This window comes from Notamacropus eugenii, chromosome 5, assembly GCF_028372415.1.
Source record: "Notamacropus eugenii isolate mMacEug1 chromosome 5, mMacEug1.pri_v2, whole genome shotgun sequence".
NCBI classification, from domain to species: domain Eukaryota; kingdom Metazoa; phylum Chordata; class Mammalia; order Diprotodontia; family Macropodidae; genus Notamacropus; species Notamacropus eugenii.
In genome coordinates, this window is record NC_092876.1 from 129726509 (window position 1) to 129745236 (window position 18728).

Here is an 18728-nt window from a genome sequence, read left to right on the forward strand (position 1 = left end):
AAACTCAACCAAAACGTGCCCTCAGACCACACCAGCCTCTCCTCCGTTCCTGTAGCCCTCGCTGAGGACTCCCAGTCTCACCCAGCTTCTTTTAAACCCTACCACACCCCCTGACCTCAGACCCCCTTCCCATTCTTCTCCAAGCTAGTTAGTCCTCTCCCATTTGATTCTGCAAACCCTTGCTAACTTCCTTATTTCCTAGGCACTCCCCTAGAATCTTCCAGCTTCTTCTAGCTTCAGGCCTCCCAAACTCATTCCCATTCTCTAGCTTTAGTCAGCACATTAGCACCCTCTAAACCTTGTCTCCCTCCTCAGTTCTCACTAAATCTTTATGGGCTCTCCAGCCTTTGTTAGCTTGTAATCCCTCACTGGGTTCCTAGAACTCAGACCCTCCCCAACTTCTCCCTGTGTAGATAGATTTCAGTTTCCTCATCTGTAAAATGGGGATAATAATAGCTCCTACCTCCCAGGGTTATTGTGGGAAATCAAATGAGATAGCCTATGTAAAACACTGTACAAATCTTAGAGCACTATATGAATCTCAAATATTATCATTTGTTCTGGTAGTTATTGTAGTAGTAGTAATATTGGCCTCCCTAAACTCTCCCAGACCTTTTCCGATAACCTCTTTCACTGGGCCCCACAGTACCAGCATTGTCCCCCAGCCTTAGCTTCCTCTAGGCTTCTCTGGCCCCCTCTAGTCTTCCCTAGCTTTGTCTGGCCCTACCAAGTGATTAATCTCAGACCAGCACTCTTTGACCTAGACAGATCTCCTAGTGGGTCCTCAGCTTGGTTAGTATTCTCCTTTCTGGGCTCCATAGCACCATAATACTGTCGGAATTTTCTTTAGCCCTTAGTTTTCTTTAGCCGTATCAACCCTCACCCCCAAGCTGAGATAATGACATGGGGCTTGGGAGTATAATGGGAGGAAGGACCTGAAGAAGGGGAGAAAGCTCTCCTAAACTCCAGGCTCCCTAATCTTTCCATCCTGGAACCCACATCCCCTCCTGTATAGACCACCCTCTTTCAGCTGCCTGGTCTCAGAAAAGTCCCATTAGTCTTCTCTAGAGTAGTTAGATTTCTCTAAATTCCCCTAGCTCTTCTCACTTTTCTCCCTCCCTAGGTCTCACAGTACCCTCCCGTCTCTTCTACTCTCTACCAAGTTCCTTGAGCTAAGATACTTTCCACCCCTAAGACTTCCTGAACTTCCCTGTCCCTGTCATCTCAGGCTAATTTTCTAGTAGGAGAAAAAAAACCTCAAAGTATAATACTAGGGTATTATGGGGACCCTTTTCTCCCTTCCCAGTAGGTACAATGAGGCCATACACAGAGGCTCAGGCTTTAGCTGCTTCCGCCTTTCAGAAAAAGAATAGTAGGATATGGTCCCTCTGTCTTCCACCTAGCCTCCCTGGAGAGAAGGAGGCCACCCCTAGGATGTTATAGGCTTGGCTCTGCTCTTTTGGCCTGGCTTCCCAAGAATGGGCTGAGGTGATTCTTCCTGTCCCTTTCTGTCTGACTCCTCTCATTTCCTTTCCCCTCACAGTGTACGTGACTCTGACCTGCGCCTTCCGCTATGGCCGAGAGGACCTGGATGTTCTGGGCCTCACCTTCCGCAAGGACCTCTTTGTGGCCAACATCCAGTCCTTCCCACCTGCCCCTGAGGACAGGCCGCTCACTCGGCTCCAAGAGCGGCTCATCAGGAAACTGGGAGAGCATGCCTACCCCTTCACCTTTGAGGTGAGGGATCCCTGACTTCTCTTCCAGCTCCAAAGATTCCTCTCTGGATTTTACTGTCTCCAGGAAGTTGTCCATTATGGGTACTACCCAGCCCATTAAAGTCTAGTTTCAGATCTGGACTCTGTGTCCTTCAAATGAAGTTGTATAGGAAATTAGAGGGTCACCCCAACAAGGAGCTGTCCAGGCTTAACTGCTATGATTTTAGACCATTGCCTATACTTGGAAAGCTACCTCTTTCATTTAAGTCTTTGGAAAGGAAAGCAGTGATTGCCAAGAGACGACATGGTTTCTGGTTTCCTCAAGAGTAGATTATGCCAAACTAACCACATTTCTTGTTTTGACATAGGGTTCCTGGATTGAGAGATCACAGGAATGTCTTAGATATCATATGTCTAGATTTCAGCAGAGCATTACACAAAATTTCTTAAAATGTGTCTTCCTGATTAGAATGTGAGGTCCTTATGGGTAAGGACTGTTTCATCCCTACGACTTGGCACAATTCCAGGCACATATAATGTGGTCCCTGTGTTGTACACCTAGGCTCCTTGTAGAGAAGGAGGCCACCCTTAGGATGTTACAGGGCTTGGACACCCTGTTTTGACCTGGCTTCCCAGGCATGGACTGAGGGCATTCGTGGAGATGTGATTGCTGCTGTTCTGATATATGCTTGTGTACTAACTGGTTAGGCAAGATGGAAGAATGTGGGTTGGATGTTTACATACATATGTCCTCTTTGGAAGAGCGATGGTGGGGTATGGGTGAGAAATGTGGTAGTTGGGAGGGGGTCGGGGGAAGAAAAGAAAGGAGGAATCAGGCAAGCAAACATTTATTAAATGCTAACTATGTGCTCCGTACTGTGCTAAGCATTGGGGATAAAAATCTAAGCCTTCAAAGAGTTTATGTTTTTTAAAATTAAATTTTATCTTATTTTCAGATTCACATTCAGATCCTACATTCCCCAGTTGAGATTAGCAAGAAAAACAAAACCTCTGTTACAAACATGTATAGTCACGTAAAACAAATTTTTACATTGGCCATATCCAAAAAACACACCTTAATCTATACTCATCACCTTTCTATTATGAGGTAGGTTGCATTTCATCTTGAGTCTTCAAGTCAATGGTGCTTGGTCAGATCAGAGTTTGCAAGTGTTTCAAAATCATTTGTCCTTACAGAATTGCTGTTACTGCATAAATTGTTCTGCTGGTTCTGCTTACTTGACTCATGTATGAACCATTAGTCTGAGCATATTTAAGTAGCTTACATTCTAATAAGGAAGATAATACACAAAAGGGAACTGCGAAGAGTGAGGGAGGGAATAGAGGTAGCTGGCCCAGGGACAAAGGCCAGAGAAGGTCAGGATGGGTCTGGTGGTTTTGTTGTTCAGTCGTGTCCAATTCTTCTTGACCCCGTTTGGGGTTTTCTTGGCAAAGATATTGGAGTGCTTTGCCATTTCCTTCTCCAGCTCACTGAGGCAAATAGGGTTAAATGACATGCCCAGGGTCACACAGCTAGTAAGTGTCTGAGGCCAGATTTGAACTCAGGAAATGAGTCTTCTTCCAGGCTTGATATGCTAATCCACTGTACTACCTAACTACCCCTCAGTTAGCCTGGGCCTCTCCATCCACAAAATGGAGACTTCAGGTGAATCTTACTGGTGGTCGAAGGGGAAGTAGGCCTTGTGAGCCTACCAGGGTGAATGGGGGAGTACCAGGGTGAGCCAGCCACAGGAATGGTAAGCTTTTCCAGGGTGAGGAGGCCCCAAGGACTTTAGGATGGGCCAGCAGTAGAGGGGACATAATTTTAAAGTTCAAAGAAAGCCAGGAATAGAGCTGGTAAGGAAAATGAAGGGAAGGGAGAAGAGGCAAAGGGAGAAGTAAGAGGAAGGAAGGATCCAGAACTGACCAGATGATTCCCAGTCAGCAAGGAGTATGGGAAGGAACACACTGAGGAAATGCTGAATTTGAATTTAGAGGACCTGACTTCAAATTCCCACTTTGTTACTGTCTGTGTAGCCACACAGAGGCCAGTTCCTCTCTCTAGACCTTATTTACCTCATCTGTAAAATAAAGATCGAAAATGTTGAACTTGGTGATCTCTGAGATCTCTTCTGGCTTTCAATCCGGTGCTCCTAAGGAGGGCAGTCTTTAGAAACTGCTCCAGAGCTCCATCCTCATTCAGCTCAGGGCTGGTCACCATTCTGGGTCAGTAATTTAGGTGAAGGTAGAGATGGAGCCCAGAGCAGATTTGCAGATAATGTAACACTGAAAGAAAGCAGTTAATGATTTGGGTTGCTGAATCGAGATCTAAAAAAACATCTTTTTTGAACGAATTTAAAGTTAATTTAAGGAATTTAAACGAAACAGGCATACAGTAAAAGTCAGCTGTACAGGTAGGGGGAGGCATGTCTGGACTGCTAGCATTTCATGTAAGTAAACCCTGGGGCTTTTCTTCATTGACTACAAACTCAAGATAAGTCAGGTGTGATTGGTGTCACAGCCTTAAAATCTAATGTTCTTGTGCTGCATGCTCAGAAACAGATTTAGGACATAGATTAGAGAAGGGACCTCCAAAGTGATCCAGTCCAGCTCGCATTCTACAGAAGAGGAAGCAGAAGTCCCAAGAAGACAAGATGACTTACCTATGATCCTAGGACTATGGTCTATGGGTTTGGCTATCTGTGGATAAATCTATGAATTTAGAGCTACAAAGGAAATCAGAGGTCATTTAGGCCACGTCTTCGTTTCACTGATGCCCAATTGGAAAGGACCTTAGAACTTCCAGGGCTAGGGAACCTGCAGTCTCAAGGGCACATGTGTCCCTCTAGGTCCTCAGGTGCCTTTGAGGGCCATACTCAAGGACTTAGAGGTCCACATGTGGCCTTGAGGCCATAGGTTCCCCACCTCTGGATAGACCATAGAATGTTAAGATTGGAAGGGACCTTCAAAGATGCCCCACAGTGACTCAGCTACAAGGGCAACTTAAGATCACATACGGTGAGAGTTAGGAGGGATCTTAGAGAATGAGTAGACTAACCACATTTTAAAGATGAAGAAACTGAGCCATTAGAGGGGAAAAGGCAGATCCAGGTTCACACATGGAATCTTGGGTGGACCCAGAAAGGTTTTATGGGTATAATTCTGTCTAATCTTAGACCAACCCAAATCTGACACCTCCCCAAGGGAAGGAGGAGGAAAAAATTCAGCTCTTTGAATTAGCCTAGGGGCCATCAACACCTTTCCTCCTATTGCTTTGGGTAGAAGCTGGCATCTCCTGGGCAACAACTCCCTCCTGAGACCCATCTATAAAGACACTTAATGAGCTACCTCTCATAGTGATGAAGATGTGCCCTATTCAGCTCAGTAGGACTGTGGAGATGAGAGACTGGAAAGGGACATCACTGTCACCATCCTCGCCACCGCCTCTATCATCCCTGCTCAAGACCACAAAATCTTGATTCCCTAATCTGTCTGGTCCTGGTTTTGGGCAGTGTGGAGTGAGCCACAGTGTCCTGGTCTGATGGAGGATAGATTTTGTATGTTGTCCTTTCTCTCAGAAAGTACCTGGATTGAGGGAGAGACCTGGCCCTCACCCTCAGACAAACTGGCCAAAGCCTGGTCTGGCAGGGGACCTTGTACTTTGAAGCCTTTGTTAACCCTAAGCCCTTTTCTCTGCAGATCCCTCCAAACTTGCCCTGCTCAGTGACACTGCAGCCAGGGCCTGAGGATACAGGGAAGGTAAGTCCAGTTTTGCTCATTGCCTCTGGGATTGGAGTTCTTGATCATCTCCCCCAAGGACCTGACGGAGAGTGGGATGACCACATCTAGGTAGAAAGGGTGGGAGTGGTGATCTTTGTGAGAGTGAGGTATAAAGTATCAGGGTGTAGTGAAGTGAAATTCAAGGGAGCAGTAGAACTAACTCAGTAGGTAGTGAGCTCCCCATCACTGGAGGATTGTAAGTAGAGACTGGATTGAGCATTTTGGGGGCAGATGGAGAGATTTTCTATTCAGATACTCTGGTGCTTAGTGCTCTTTCTGACCCGTTCAGACACTGAAATTTTAGCATTCTAGGAAGTGGCATTTTCTGCCCCCACCATTCCATGATTCTGTGAAACATTTACAAAATGCTTTCTTGATTATATTTATTATCTTAAAATTAGTTGCCTAAGGAAAAGATCCGTGAGGCACGAGTAGACAGCAATTCATGTGAAAAAGATCTTGTGCTTTTCTTGGGTTTTGATACTTGATGTGAGTCAGTAAAGTGAAGCCAAAAGCAAAATAAAACATCCCCCTCAGGAAATAAAAAAAACAAACCACAACAAACTCCAGAGAGTAGGATGCTGGGTTAAAGGAATAGGAATCTAGCATCTAGAGGGAGGGAAAGTGACCACACTTGGAGCATTGTGTTCAGTTCTGGATGAGGAAGGCTTGCTGACAAACTAAGTGTGTCTAGGCTGGGCCAGTCAGGATCATGAGGGCTCTAGAGGCTATTTCACAGGGACTGGAATTCAAGGAGCTGGAGATGTTTAGCTGAGGGATGTGGAGTGGGTAGAGACTTGGAGGGACTGGCCCAGGAAAGAGGAAGGAGATTTATCTCACTCTTTCCCAGGGGGAGAAAACCTATGAACAGTGGGGGAAGAAGGGAGGTGGGGTGGGGTATGTGTGGGGCAGATTTTGGCTGTATATGAGGAAAAACTTTCACTTGTGATCTGAGCTGCTCACAAAAGGGATTGGTCTGCTTGAGAAGAAGGTGAGCTTCTCATCACTGGGGAGGAGGGAAGAGAGGGAGGGTCTTCTTGCAGAGATTGGATGGGGGTGATTCTTTGTTGAGGATGTTGCACAAGGAATTTCTGGTCATTTGATTAGGTGCATCCATGGTCTCCTCTGACTTTGAGGGCCTGTGACTGAGGTTTTGGAGGAGCTGGCCCTGTAATTGTGGTACAGAAGAGGGTGGGAAGCGTGTAGATTGAGGTGGTCAAAGAAGGCTTCTTGAATCTTGAAGGTTGGCAGGCCAAGGATTTGCAGGGATTTAGAGGGAAGGAAGAAAGGAAATCTTCAACATTTGTATCTGCCAAGGAATGCTAGGGGAAGGAAGATCTGTCCTGGTATGAGCCCGAGCATGACAAAATCAGAGTGTGCTGTAACTAAAATTGTTATAATCCATTCCAAAGTTAAGTAGACCTGGTTTCCTTTTGATTTATGAAGTGGTTTGAATTATTTGGGCTACTATTCCCCTCCCTGCCTTTGGAGAGCCAAGAGTAGCCTACATCTGTGGATGAAAGGGAACCTGCTTTTAATTGGGTGACCTTGGCCAAATCACCTCCCTCCTCCCAGGCCTCAGTTTCTTCAGCTGTGAAATGAAGAGGTCATGATGGATGACCTCTAGGTTCTCTTCAAGTTCTGACCTTCTGTATTTTCAAGTCTTTTCCAGGTGTAACATTTTGTATTGGATGTTCTATGGCCTAAGGTCCCTTCTAGCTATGACATTCTGTGCTCTTCATTCCAACATTCAATGCCCTAATGTCTCTCCCAATTCAGATGTTTTGTGTTTTAGAGTTCCTCCTGACTGATTAACTTGACCTAGTATGTTTGGTTTCTGGGATTCCTGAGAATAAAGAAAAGCAATGTCATTTTCCCCCCTTCTGGTCTGTCACTTTCTTCATCTGTCAAATAACTACCAACTCTCTTATCTCCTAGGGGTGGTGAGATAGCTTCTATATTTTCCAGCACATTAGAGCTGATTTTTGTAGCCTGAAATTTGTTTCAGGAAATTTCTGTGTCTGATACAGCAGAATGAAGTTAGGCAGTAGGAATGTTCTCACCCTGGGTGAGCCCTAGGTTCTCTGAGGGGTAGAATTGGCATGGAAACTGTGCATATGGAAATGGCCTGCTCAGAGTTAACCCTGTGAGGGGTCTAGGTTAAAAGAACAGTGATTCTTTTTTATAGAATGTAAGATGTCAGAACTGGAAGGACTCTTAGAACATAGAATGTCAAACCTAGAAGGGATTTCAGAGATGATCCAGTCTTTACAAATGACATATGGAGTCTCAAAGAGTCTCTTTGGACTGGATCCACAAGATCACACATTGGACTGGAACACAAGTCTCTTGACCCAAGTCTTGGGTTCTTTGTGCTTTCCTGTCCTACTCCAGTTCCCAGTTCTTCATATGTGGGAGGGATCCTTATACCTGTAGCCTGGGGCATACCTCGTTTTCCAGTGTACCCCATCTTCTTGCAGGCCTGTGGTGTGGATTATGAAGTCAAGGCCTTCTGCGCGGAAAATCTGGAGGAGAAGACTCATAAACGGTAACCAGGACCCAGAGTCCTCTTTGTCAGCCATGTCTGGGGGACATCAAGCAGGGCTCAGAGAGGGCACAGAATTTTTAAAAAAATTAATTAATTTATTTTTAGTTTTCAGCATTCATTTCCACAAGATTTTGAGTCCCAAATTTTCTCCCCATCTCTTCACTCCCCACCCCCACATCGAGATGGCATGTATTCTGATTACCTCTTCCCCCAGTCTGCCCTCCTTTCTGTCACTGTCCCCTCCCCACCACATACACATTTATCCCCTTCCCCCTTACTTTCTTGTAGGGCAAGATAGATTTCTGTCCTCCACGGGCACAGAACTTTGTGAACATGGTGGTGGTGGTGGGAATCCTGGCAGGAGATGGGAGCAAGAATCTTATCTTCTGTCAATCACTGAAATGCTCTTGTGGCTTTAAAGAGAACATTATCCCCTCTGGATCTCAGTTTTGCCCATCTATAACATGAGACTCTAAAGAGGAAACAAGAATATACCCGGCAGATTTGTTGGGGATGTGGGTTTGGCATTGCGTTTATCTTTTAGACGCTACCTAACGTAGGGAGGTAGGAGACGTATTTCCAGCATTCTGGAAGCCCTTGGTATGAGGGGATATACCTGGTTTCTGCTCTAAGGGAACCGTTTATTGAGGAGGTACAACATAGCCGTTTTCCTCAGGGAATGAAAAAGCCAGTGCTAAGGTGGGGGGGTGGGGAGGTGTTGCTCATCAGGAAAGAGACTTCCAAGAAGAGTTAGGATCAATATAGACTGAGGAGAGAAGTCAGAGAGGCATGAAATCCATGATGGAAATTATAGTGTCAGTGATAGGGTTAAGTAATGGGACCCAGAAGGTAAGATTTGGGGGATGATGGCAGCTTTTTAGTCTAAGGTTATGAGCATAGCACTCCTGTATAGCCCAGGTGGGTGGATGAGGGTGGACCATAAGGAGAGATTCTGGAGACTCAGGTAGCGTGGGCCAGCTTCACCATCTAGTGGACATTTGTCACATTGCAGGCAATTCTGTTGACAGTTTTAGGTGGAAAGAGCCAGCCCTTGACCCTCACTCAGTCTGCTTACTGAGCCTCCACTCCCCCCCCCCCCCCCCAGCCCTTGTCCCCTCACTGAGTACTCATTCTTCTAACTGAGGGATCTTTCACCCCATTCATTAAGTCCTCATACTTGGCACTGACTCTCATGTTTTCCCTGGGCTTTCCCCCCTCACTCAGCATCCTATGTCCTCTGCAAGCCTTCGCCGCCTCCCTTTCTTAATTAGCCCTTTCCCCTGACTGGCCTTTCCATCCCCTTAGGATCATGGAATCCTAGAGTTAGAGCCGAAAGGGTCCTTAGGGGGTTATTTAGCCCAGCCTCCTGATTTTGAGGATGACGAAACAGTCCAGAGAGATGTACAGGAAATTAAACTATGGTCATATTAGAAGGAAGGAACAGACCTGAGATTTGGACCCAGGTTCTGATTTTTCTCCTTCTTCTCCAAAGTTCTATGACTAAATAAGGGCAGCGCAGTCCAGGTCATCGGCATTCTTTCCACTCAACCATGCACCGTCTTTGTTCCTCTCCACTGATCCCCCTCATTGAACCCTCCTTTGTTGATTCCCCATTCCTTCCTTTCCCCTATATCCTCTCTGAGTCCTCCCTCCACCCTCCAGCACCGAATCTCCCTATTCTCACTGAGCCTTCATCCTCTGCCCCAAGTCCTGCATCCCCCACACAGAACCTTCAGCTCCCCCTCACTGAGCCATCATCATCATCATCATCATTATTGCCATCACTAGCAGCTTGCTCTTAGCCTTATGCTGGAGGGACTCCTTGTAGGAGGAAGAGGGGACAGCCTCTGCAGGGCAGATCATGGAGCTCCTACTAAGACCCATTGGAATAAATGTGGGGAACAAGTCCTGTGCTTTGCTGTCAGGACTGGAAAGGCCCAGGGGAGGGAGCTGGGTGGTCAGGGAGAGAACTTCTTGGAGAAGGTAGACCTTCAATTGGGCCTGGAAAGACTACTAGGATTTGGAGAATTGGAACTTGGAAATATTCTGGGAAAGGGGACAGAGAGAGGAAGGAATGTGGTGTGTTCTAGGAAGTCCAAAGTTGCCAAAGCAAAGGGTACATGGAGGGAAGATAAAACTAGAAAGTTAGGGTAGGTTCAGATGCTAGAAGGCCGTTAATGTTGGATGAGCAGCACGATCTTGATCCTGTTTGATCCATGGGGAGTTAGAAAGTATTCTGGAGCAGAGGAAAGCTTTGGGGAGTCTTGGGAAGGAGACTGAGCTGTCCACCTCCAATGACATTGTCTCTTCCTCTCTCTGGCTTGTTCAGGAATTCTGTGCGCCTGGTTATCCGGAAGGTCCAGTATGCCCCAGAGAGGCCTGGTCCCCAGCCCACAGCAGAGACAACTCGTCAGTTTCTGATGTCTGACAAGCCCTTGCACCTGGAGGCCTCTCTGGACAAGGAGGTAAGGGCCCTGGGCACTGGGTGGTTGAAGAGCTAGGGTAGGGAAGACAGCATTGATGGCAGAGCTGGGATTTTCCCATGATCCTCCAGGGTTTTGAACTCAAGAATGAAAGATGATTTTGGAGGAGGACAGACTGTCTACCTTCTAATATTTGAAGCTTTGTTTCAAAGGAAAAAGATTAGTTTTGCTTGGCTCCAGAAAAAAACCCAACTAGGACCACTTGGAGGTGGGAGGGGGATGGGGAGAGAATGTAAACTTGACAGTAGGGATTATTTTTATTAGGTGCATCTCTAGGGCCCAGCCCATGCTTAATAAGAACTTGTTGAATGATTGATTGATTCAGGTCAATATAAAGGGACTAACCTCACAGTGAGAGCTATCCAGAGTAGAAAGGCTGCCCTGTGGTAATGAGCTCCCCATCACTGGAGTTCTTTAAATGGAGGCTAGATGATCATTTGTTAAGGATATTGAAGAGGGGAAGGAAGGGTCCTATACTCAGGCTGGAGATAGACGAGATGACCTCTGAGCTCCCTTCCAAGTCTTAGGTTCTCTGCTTTGTATGAGTGTGTGGCCTTGCTTCCTTTCCCTTCTCCCTTCATTTCCCTGCATGTTATGAGTGAATAAGGATAACAAACTCTTCCAAAGGACATTGAAAGTTTCCGCCTTAGGCTGGATAGTTCAGGATCATCCACTGCTAAAAAGGGCACTGTATCTCCTCTCATAGCCATGTGCTAGGAGTTAATTAGGGCAACAAATTCTGCTGAAAGATTGGGAATTTTCTCCTTTTTTCCCCAAAGTTCTGTAAGTAAGTAAGGGCAGCACACTCCATTGAAAGTAGTTGTTTGGGGATTTCTGGGAGACATTAGACTTGTCAGTCTTGGTTTTGGTTTCCCTTTAACTTTGGGGTTAGTAGAGGCAAATAGCTGTCTAGGGGTATCCCTTGAGTTAGGAAGCTTTGAATTCATTCAGTGCAAATCAGCATGTGTCTGTTATGTGCCTACTATTCATTCAGTCAATAAATAGGAATCATCTACTGTGTGTAGAGTCCTGTACTAGATACTGGGGTGTATGTGTGTATGTGGCAGGGAAAGGAGATGATATGAGGAATACTAGCCCACAGTCTATGCCTTCATGAAGCTTATAGTCTAGTAGTTGGGGTGGAGACAGTGGCTCCACATGTATATGAATAATAATGATACAAGATAGAATATGATAGGTATATAAGAGAGGAGAATCCAAGTCCTTTCTGAGGCCTGTGGAAGGCTCATTTTTGACAGTGGGATAAGGGAATACATCAGGCAAGAGGTGGCACTTGGGTCTGGCCTTGAAGATTTCAACTTGTGGACAATTCAACTTTAGCAGATGCTGGTCTGCTATCTACTCCTTCAGTGACCAGACCCAGATGTCTCCTGCTTCTAACTGATGTGATGGCAGGCTACTACTGATCCCCATAGGTTAGGCCCAGTCTTTAGAATGAGGGAGGTGATACTCTCCCTGCCTCTGCCCTAGTCAGATCCCATTTTGAGAAGTATGTCCAGTTCATGGGCCACAAGTACGTTTAGAGGAGGGTATACAGAGGGAGATGGGACAGGACACTAGCCCATCCCAGGGTCACTGGGGAGTATTTAGTCTGGAGAATCAAACCACATGAATTTGTTGAGTACTTGCTATCTGCTAGGCACTGGGTATGAAACAAAATAGACCAAATAACCTCAAAAAAGCACCCTGAAACAACCCCTGCCCTCAAGGAGCTTACATTTTATCAGTGGAGGTGTGTTAGAGAGGGGATTTCCATCTATGTAAAGGTTAGACTACATGCCCTCTGGTAGAGCAGTGGGTCTAGAGGCAGCAGGACCTGAGTTCAAATTCAGCTTCAGACACTTGGTAGAGGTGCAGTCCTAGGAAAGTCAATTAACTGCTGTCTGCCTTACTTTCCTCATCTGTAAAATGGGGATAATAAGAGCACCTCTGTCCCAGGGTTGTTGTAAGGATCAAATGAAATAACATTTGTGAAATGCTTTTCCAATCTTAAAGTGTTGTACAAATACTTTTGTTAGTATTATTATTGTTGGGGAAAGAAATTATCCCAGTTCTTGGTGGGTTCAGCGCTATGCCAGTACTTGTAGGAGAATCCCTGAGGAGGTGTCTAGTGGCTCTGGGGAGAGAGGAGACTCCTGAGAGCGTGGGGTTGCTAACAGAGATGTGGTATCCAGGAGTGCAGGCCAGGACAGTCCTGCTGTCCTTTCTAGGCAGGACATGAATAGACTGGAGGGAGTCTGGAAGGAGAGCTGTCTTTTCCCCCTTCCTTACTTGCTTCTGGCTTACTGAGCTTGTGGTGTCAGGTGGTTTTCCTTTCTGATTGGGATAATTTTCTTGACTGAAAGAGGCAGAAACAAAGAAATAATGAGAAAAAGCACTCGCTTAGAGTACAGATGTGGGGTCTGGTGCCCTCACCTGCCAATCAAATGAGATAACATTTGTAAATCGATCAATGTTTGCTCCCATCCCCTACCTGACTACATCGAATTCCTCCACCCTTTTCTCTCCACTCCTCCTTCTCCCAGATCTACTACCATGGGGAACCCATCAGTGTTAACGTCCATGTCACCAACAACACCAATAAGACGGTGAAGAAGATAAAAATTTCAGGTACCTGGGGGGCTGGGGCAGTGGTGGGGGATCTACATGAGGGTTTGGAGAGCAAGTTTTAGGTAAAGTTGGTAGAAAGAGCTCCAGCTTCTTCCCCCTTTTTCTGGGGTTGGTTAAAGCATTCTCTGTATCAACTGTTCAGATAGTGCTGTTCAGATAGTGGTCCAAGGGGAGGCAGAGGCCGTGCAGGGCGATGAATGGTTAAGGCCACGTGGTCTGATGCTCTTGGAGGGTGTGTGAATGGAATGACCTCTGCCAGTATTCTGGCCAGAGTTTGGCTTCTAAGGGCCAAGGGAGGCTAGAAGGCATTGTGGGGTGCTTCTGGGCATCACAGCTGCCCTGGAAGAAGGGGAGCTGGCCCATGGGACAGTGGGCTGCAGATCCTCAGATCTGCTGAGGCCCTGCCCCCAGGGCTACTCTGGACATTCCCCCTCCACTACCCTGGAATTTCCTCCTTGTAAGGTGTGTTCTCTTTCTGCCTATAGTACGCCAATATGCTGACATCTGCCTGTTCAATACGGCACAGTACAAATGTCCTGTGGCTGTGGAAGAAGCTGAGTAAGTTACCTCTGTGGCACCTGGGATGGGTAGGAAGCATTTTGGTTCTGATGTCCAGCCTTGATCCTCGAGCCAGTGGGGGGTGAGGGGGGTCAGGTCCTGGAGTCCAAAAAACCAGGGATTGGCATAAACTCCTCCAACTTCCCCCCTTCCCCCCACATAATAAATCAGATAATAAAAGCAGTAGATAATCCTCATGCCATATCTAAATGGTTTTTGTTTTAAACAAATGGTGAATAATCCCTTAAATAACCAGTAGATAATAAGAGATAATATGCAGAAGATAATTTTTGAGAAGCAGATAATCTGAGAGTAGATAATTAAAGAGTGGGTAACCTCCTAAAAATAAACAATTCAAAATTTCAGATAATTAAAAAATAAATGTCCTCTTCCTTTGGTATAACTTTCCAGGTTGGTTGGTGTGAAAATTCTCTCCTCTAGTGCAGATTAGTAATTTACTTAATGAATTGCTTTGGGTACTGCGAGGGCAGATTGGTGGCACAATAGATAAGGTGGCTTAGAGTCAGGAAGTTTAGTTCAAATCCAGCCTCAGACACTTACTGTGTGACCCTGGACAGGTCATTGAACCCTGTTTGCCTCAGTTTTCTTATCTGTCAAATGAACTGGAGAAGCAAATGACACACCATTCCAGTATCTCTGCCAAGAGAACCCCATAGGGAGTCACAGAGAGTCGGACACGACTGAACAACAGGCAAAGGGTCCTGTGAGGTTTAAATGCTTTGCACAGGGTCCTGCAGCCAGCATGTGTCTGAGGCCGGTCTTGAACGCAGGATTCTCTGGTTTCCCTAGATCCACTTGATCTCTGCGCTGTGTTGCTTCTTGGTGCGAAAATAGCTAGGTGATATTTTTTAAAAATATCTAATCCAAAACAGCAAATGGTTAATGGGAAAAAAAAGCATGAATAATTTTTGAAAACCCTGAGCTGATAATACTGAAGAGTGAGTGATAAAACTGTGGCGTATGTTAGACCAGCACAAGCAAACAGCAGATTTAAAAAAAAAACAACCCAACAAGCAGCAGATGACTTATTTGAAAAGCAAATAATACAAAGCAGGAAATAATGTGAAAGAGCCGATGACCTTAAAGGCCTGTCTTCCAGGCTGTAGGTCTCCTTGTTTCTTTCACCTGTGGCAGCAAGCTCCCCTTGCCTGTCCAGTGGGGCTCAGGTAGGTTACACCACACATCTTAGGTCCCTGGGAGGCAGGGGGAGGCCAGTTTGAGGCTGTGCAGAGCACTCAGGCACAGATTCAAGAGAACCCAGACTCAGAGTTCCAACTCGGCTATTTAATGCTTGTATTACTTTAATTAAACAAATCTCTTAATCTCGCTGGGCCTCAGTTCCTTATCTGTAAAATGAGGGTGGTTGGATTAAATGGCTCCTTAGCTGTCTTCCAGCTCTGGTGCTGCCTATCAGTCAACTCATTTGTTTATAGTAATTCAGTTCAATTAAAAACATTGATTAAACACCTACCATGTGCCAGGCACTGTGCTAAACACATCCATTCCCCCAAGGTGTGTGTGGGGGGGTCATGTTAGACAGGATGATTAGTAGTTAGAGTGATAGTCTTAGGATTTGGAGTAAGTATAGTTCATCCTTCTCACTTTGCAAATGATACTGAGGCCTAGAGAGTTTAAGGCACTTACTCAGTGTCACACAGGTAATAATTAGCAGAGTCTGAACTGTCCCACCTGGCTTCTCTTTCAAAATCTCTCTCACCCTCCCCAGTTAGTCTGAGGGAGGGAGAGTGTGACTGTGTGTGTGTGTGTGTGTGTGTGTGTGTGTGTGTGTGTGAAAGAGAGAGAGAGAGAGACATAGACCTGGGGCATGGGGGGTGGGGCAGGGCTTACCTAACTGTCTGCTTGGGCTGTGGGAAGGAGGGAATCTTTCTTTATCAACCTCTGTTTTCTCCAGTGACATGGTGGCTCCAAGTTCAACATTCTGCAAAGTCTACACCCTTACCCCATTCCTGGCCAACAACCGTGAGAAGCGAGGCCTGGCCTTGGATGGCAAGCTGAAGCATGAAGACACCAACTTGGCTTCTAGTACCCTGTGAGGATACCCCCGATTCCTCCCTCCCCAATAACTGGCCATTTCCCAGGCTTTCTCTTCTGCCCTCCCTGGGCCTGCCAGCCCAGCTTCCTCTAAGCATCCTTAGTGTCAAGGCCTTGGATCATGCTTCTTCTTTACCCCCTCACCCTCACTTCCCTCCAAATCTGAGCAGAAACTCCTTTTCTGGTATCAAAAAAAAGAGATAGAGGAAGGGTAGCCATAACTCCAGATCTTGGGGGCCTTGGTCTGAGGGGATCACTTGTCATGTCAGTCACTGGGGAAACTAGTTAAGGTGGTGAAGGTCCTAGTGACCACTTTCTAAGGAGGCTCTAGTTATGAAATAGAAGGGGAAGGAGAAAAGGAATAAGAGAGAGCAGTCTAGAATGTTAGAGTTCAGCCTTCCATTTTACAGACAAGAAAATGGAGGCTCACAGAGGGGATGTTAACTTGCTCTCAAGGTCACACAGATTATAAAGAGTGAAGCTGAGATATGAACTGAGAGCTACCCCAGACCATACAGGTAACACACAGTGAAATGGATTCAGAACGAGGTCCTCTGAATCCAGATACCCAGCACCTTCTAGGACATCAGATTGACTGTCACTTGAAAATTCTGCTCTTCCCAGACAGCCTTGAACTCCTGGATTACAGGGCCTACGGAGTCCTAGACATTGTGAGATGGAAGACAACTGACAGTCCCACTGCCCTATGCCCTGGTTAGGGCCCATCCAGAGTATTTTAGGTGTATTTCTGGCCATTCCATTTCAGGAAGAATTAGAAAACATTCTCTCTCTCTCTCTCTCGCCTCTTTCTCCTCTCTCCCTCTCTTTTTCTCCTCTCCTCTCCTTTGTCTCTCTCTTTTCCTTTCCTCTTTCTCTCTCTCTCTGTCTCTACCCCCTACATACATACATACATACATACATGTATATATATGTATATGCTTAGACACATTTTTTGGGGGGCGAGGCAATTGGGGTTAAGTGACTTGCCCAGGGTCACACAGCTAATACGTGTCTGAGGGCTAGTGCTCTACCCATTGTGCCACTTAACTGCCCCCATGTACATACACACATGCATGCGTACATGTACATATATACAAACATACATACATTTATACATAAATATGTTATATATATAATATACACATCTACATATAAGTGTATATAGATAATTTTGCAAACCTTAAAGCACCATATGTGAGCTATTATTATCACCAAAATCCCTGAGTTTGAACCATTTCAGTATGGACTGAAAGAACTGGGAAGGTTTAGCTTGAAGAAGGGAAGACTTAGGGGGAACCTTAGAACTGTCTTCAAGGATTGGAAAACCCATCACATGGAAGAGGGATTAGGCTTGTTCTGTTTGTGGCCCTGGGGGCATAACCAGGAGCAAACGGTGCAAGAGCTGGGGGGAAGATGGAAGGTCTGCGTAAGGATCATAGGTTTAGAACTGAAGGAACCTCAGAAGGTGTTGAGTTTGAAAGCTCCATGTTTTACACATGAGGAAACTGAGACAGACAAAGGTGAAGTGACTTGGCCGGGGTCACACAGCTAGTAAGCATCTGAGGCCAGATTTAATTTAATTCAAGATTTGCAAGTCCAGTGCCCTATGGATGACATCACGATGTCTCTAAGAGGAGCTTCCTCACAATTAGAGCTATCCAAAAGGAGAGCAGATTATTCCATTCAGTGGAAGGTTTCCTCTCTACCTGGAGGTCTTCAAGGCCAAAGCTAGATGGTCACTTCTTGGGGCTACTTTAGGCAGCTGGGTGGCACAGTAGATAGAGGGCAGGACCTGCCCTCAAAAGCTAGAAAGTTCAAACCCTGCCTCAGATACTTACTTCCTATGTGATCATGTGTCACCACTGTCTGCCTCACTTTCCCAACCTGTAAAATGAGGGTAATGATAGTTCCCAGCTGACAGGATTGTAGAGAAAATGCGGTGAGATAATGTATATAAAGGGCTTTGAAAGGCATAAAGCACAATATAGATGCTGCTGCTGATGAAGAGGAGGAGAAGAAGGGATGTTGTAGAAGGCGTTCTTGTTTGGTGTAGCTAGACTAGAGGAAACTTTGGGTCCTTTTGACTCTGAGTTACTACTGACGTAGCCAGGGTTGCAGAGTGTAACCACAGTGGCAGAACAGACCCATGCCCCAGCCTCAGGGCTCATTCCTCAGTATCCTAAGACTCGCATTTCCTCGGTTCAGTCTTCCACACCTATCCAGTGCTTCCTACTCCATAATCCTCTTTCCCCTACCTCTTGTCTTTATGACTTGTTTTTTCCCCAAACACTGCAGGTTGAGGGATGGCACAAATAAAGAGATCTTGGGAATCATCGTGTCCTACAAAGTCAAAGTGAAGCTGGTCGTTTCCCGGGGCGGGTAAGTGGGCCCCATCCTTACTTCTCCTCCATTCCCCTTTCCTTCCCCTTTCCATCTTCCATCACAAAACTGAGCCCTTCCCAACTCCCTTTGGGGCATCATCCTCAAGCTGGGGACTTTCTGAGCAGGGTGGAGGGAGGAAGGAATCAGCCTCAGCTCTGGTTCATTCCACAAATGCTCCCTCCATCCCCTTCTTGGTTGGGATGCTGTCTGGGATACCTTTAATAGCTTTTCCCCCAGGCTGGGTTCACCTGGGATTAGTGAAAGAGGTATGGGGTCTTCCTCCATCTTCTCTCTCCTCCCTTGACCTTTGTCCTTTCTGCTCCTCTCTCTTCTCTTTCAAGCATTTTCCATCCTTCTCTGACCCCTCCTCTTTTATCTCCTTCCTCCCTCCTCTTCTTCCTCCTCCTGTCTCTTCCTTCCCTATACCACTGCCTCCTACATATTCCTCCATGCTCTTCACCTCCACCTTCTAGTCCTCTTTCCTCCTTCCTTTTTTCCTTTCTTTTCCTCCTTTTCTTCTTTCTGCTCCTTTCCTCCCTTTTCATCTCTGCTGCTATT

At 46.1% G+C, this 18728-nt stretch overlaps 1 protein-coding gene across 1 annotated transcript in view; it reads left to right on the top strand.

Annotated features, from left to right (window-relative positions):
- The window catches only part of ARRB1 (arrestin beta 1), a 117270-nt gene that overhangs the window by 83693 nt on the left and 14849 nt on the right, over positions 1-18728 (top strand). Inside the window, 8 exon segments of the mRNA XM_072610828.1 lie at positions 1544-1737; positions 5415-5474; positions 7976-8043; positions 10373-10508; positions 13073-13157; positions 13643-13715; positions 15649-15786; positions 18084-18167. Coding sequence (XP_072466929.1) covers positions 1544-1737; positions 5415-5474; positions 7976-8043; positions 10373-10508; positions 13073-13157; positions 13643-13715; positions 15649-15786; positions 18084-18167 — 838 coding nt within the window.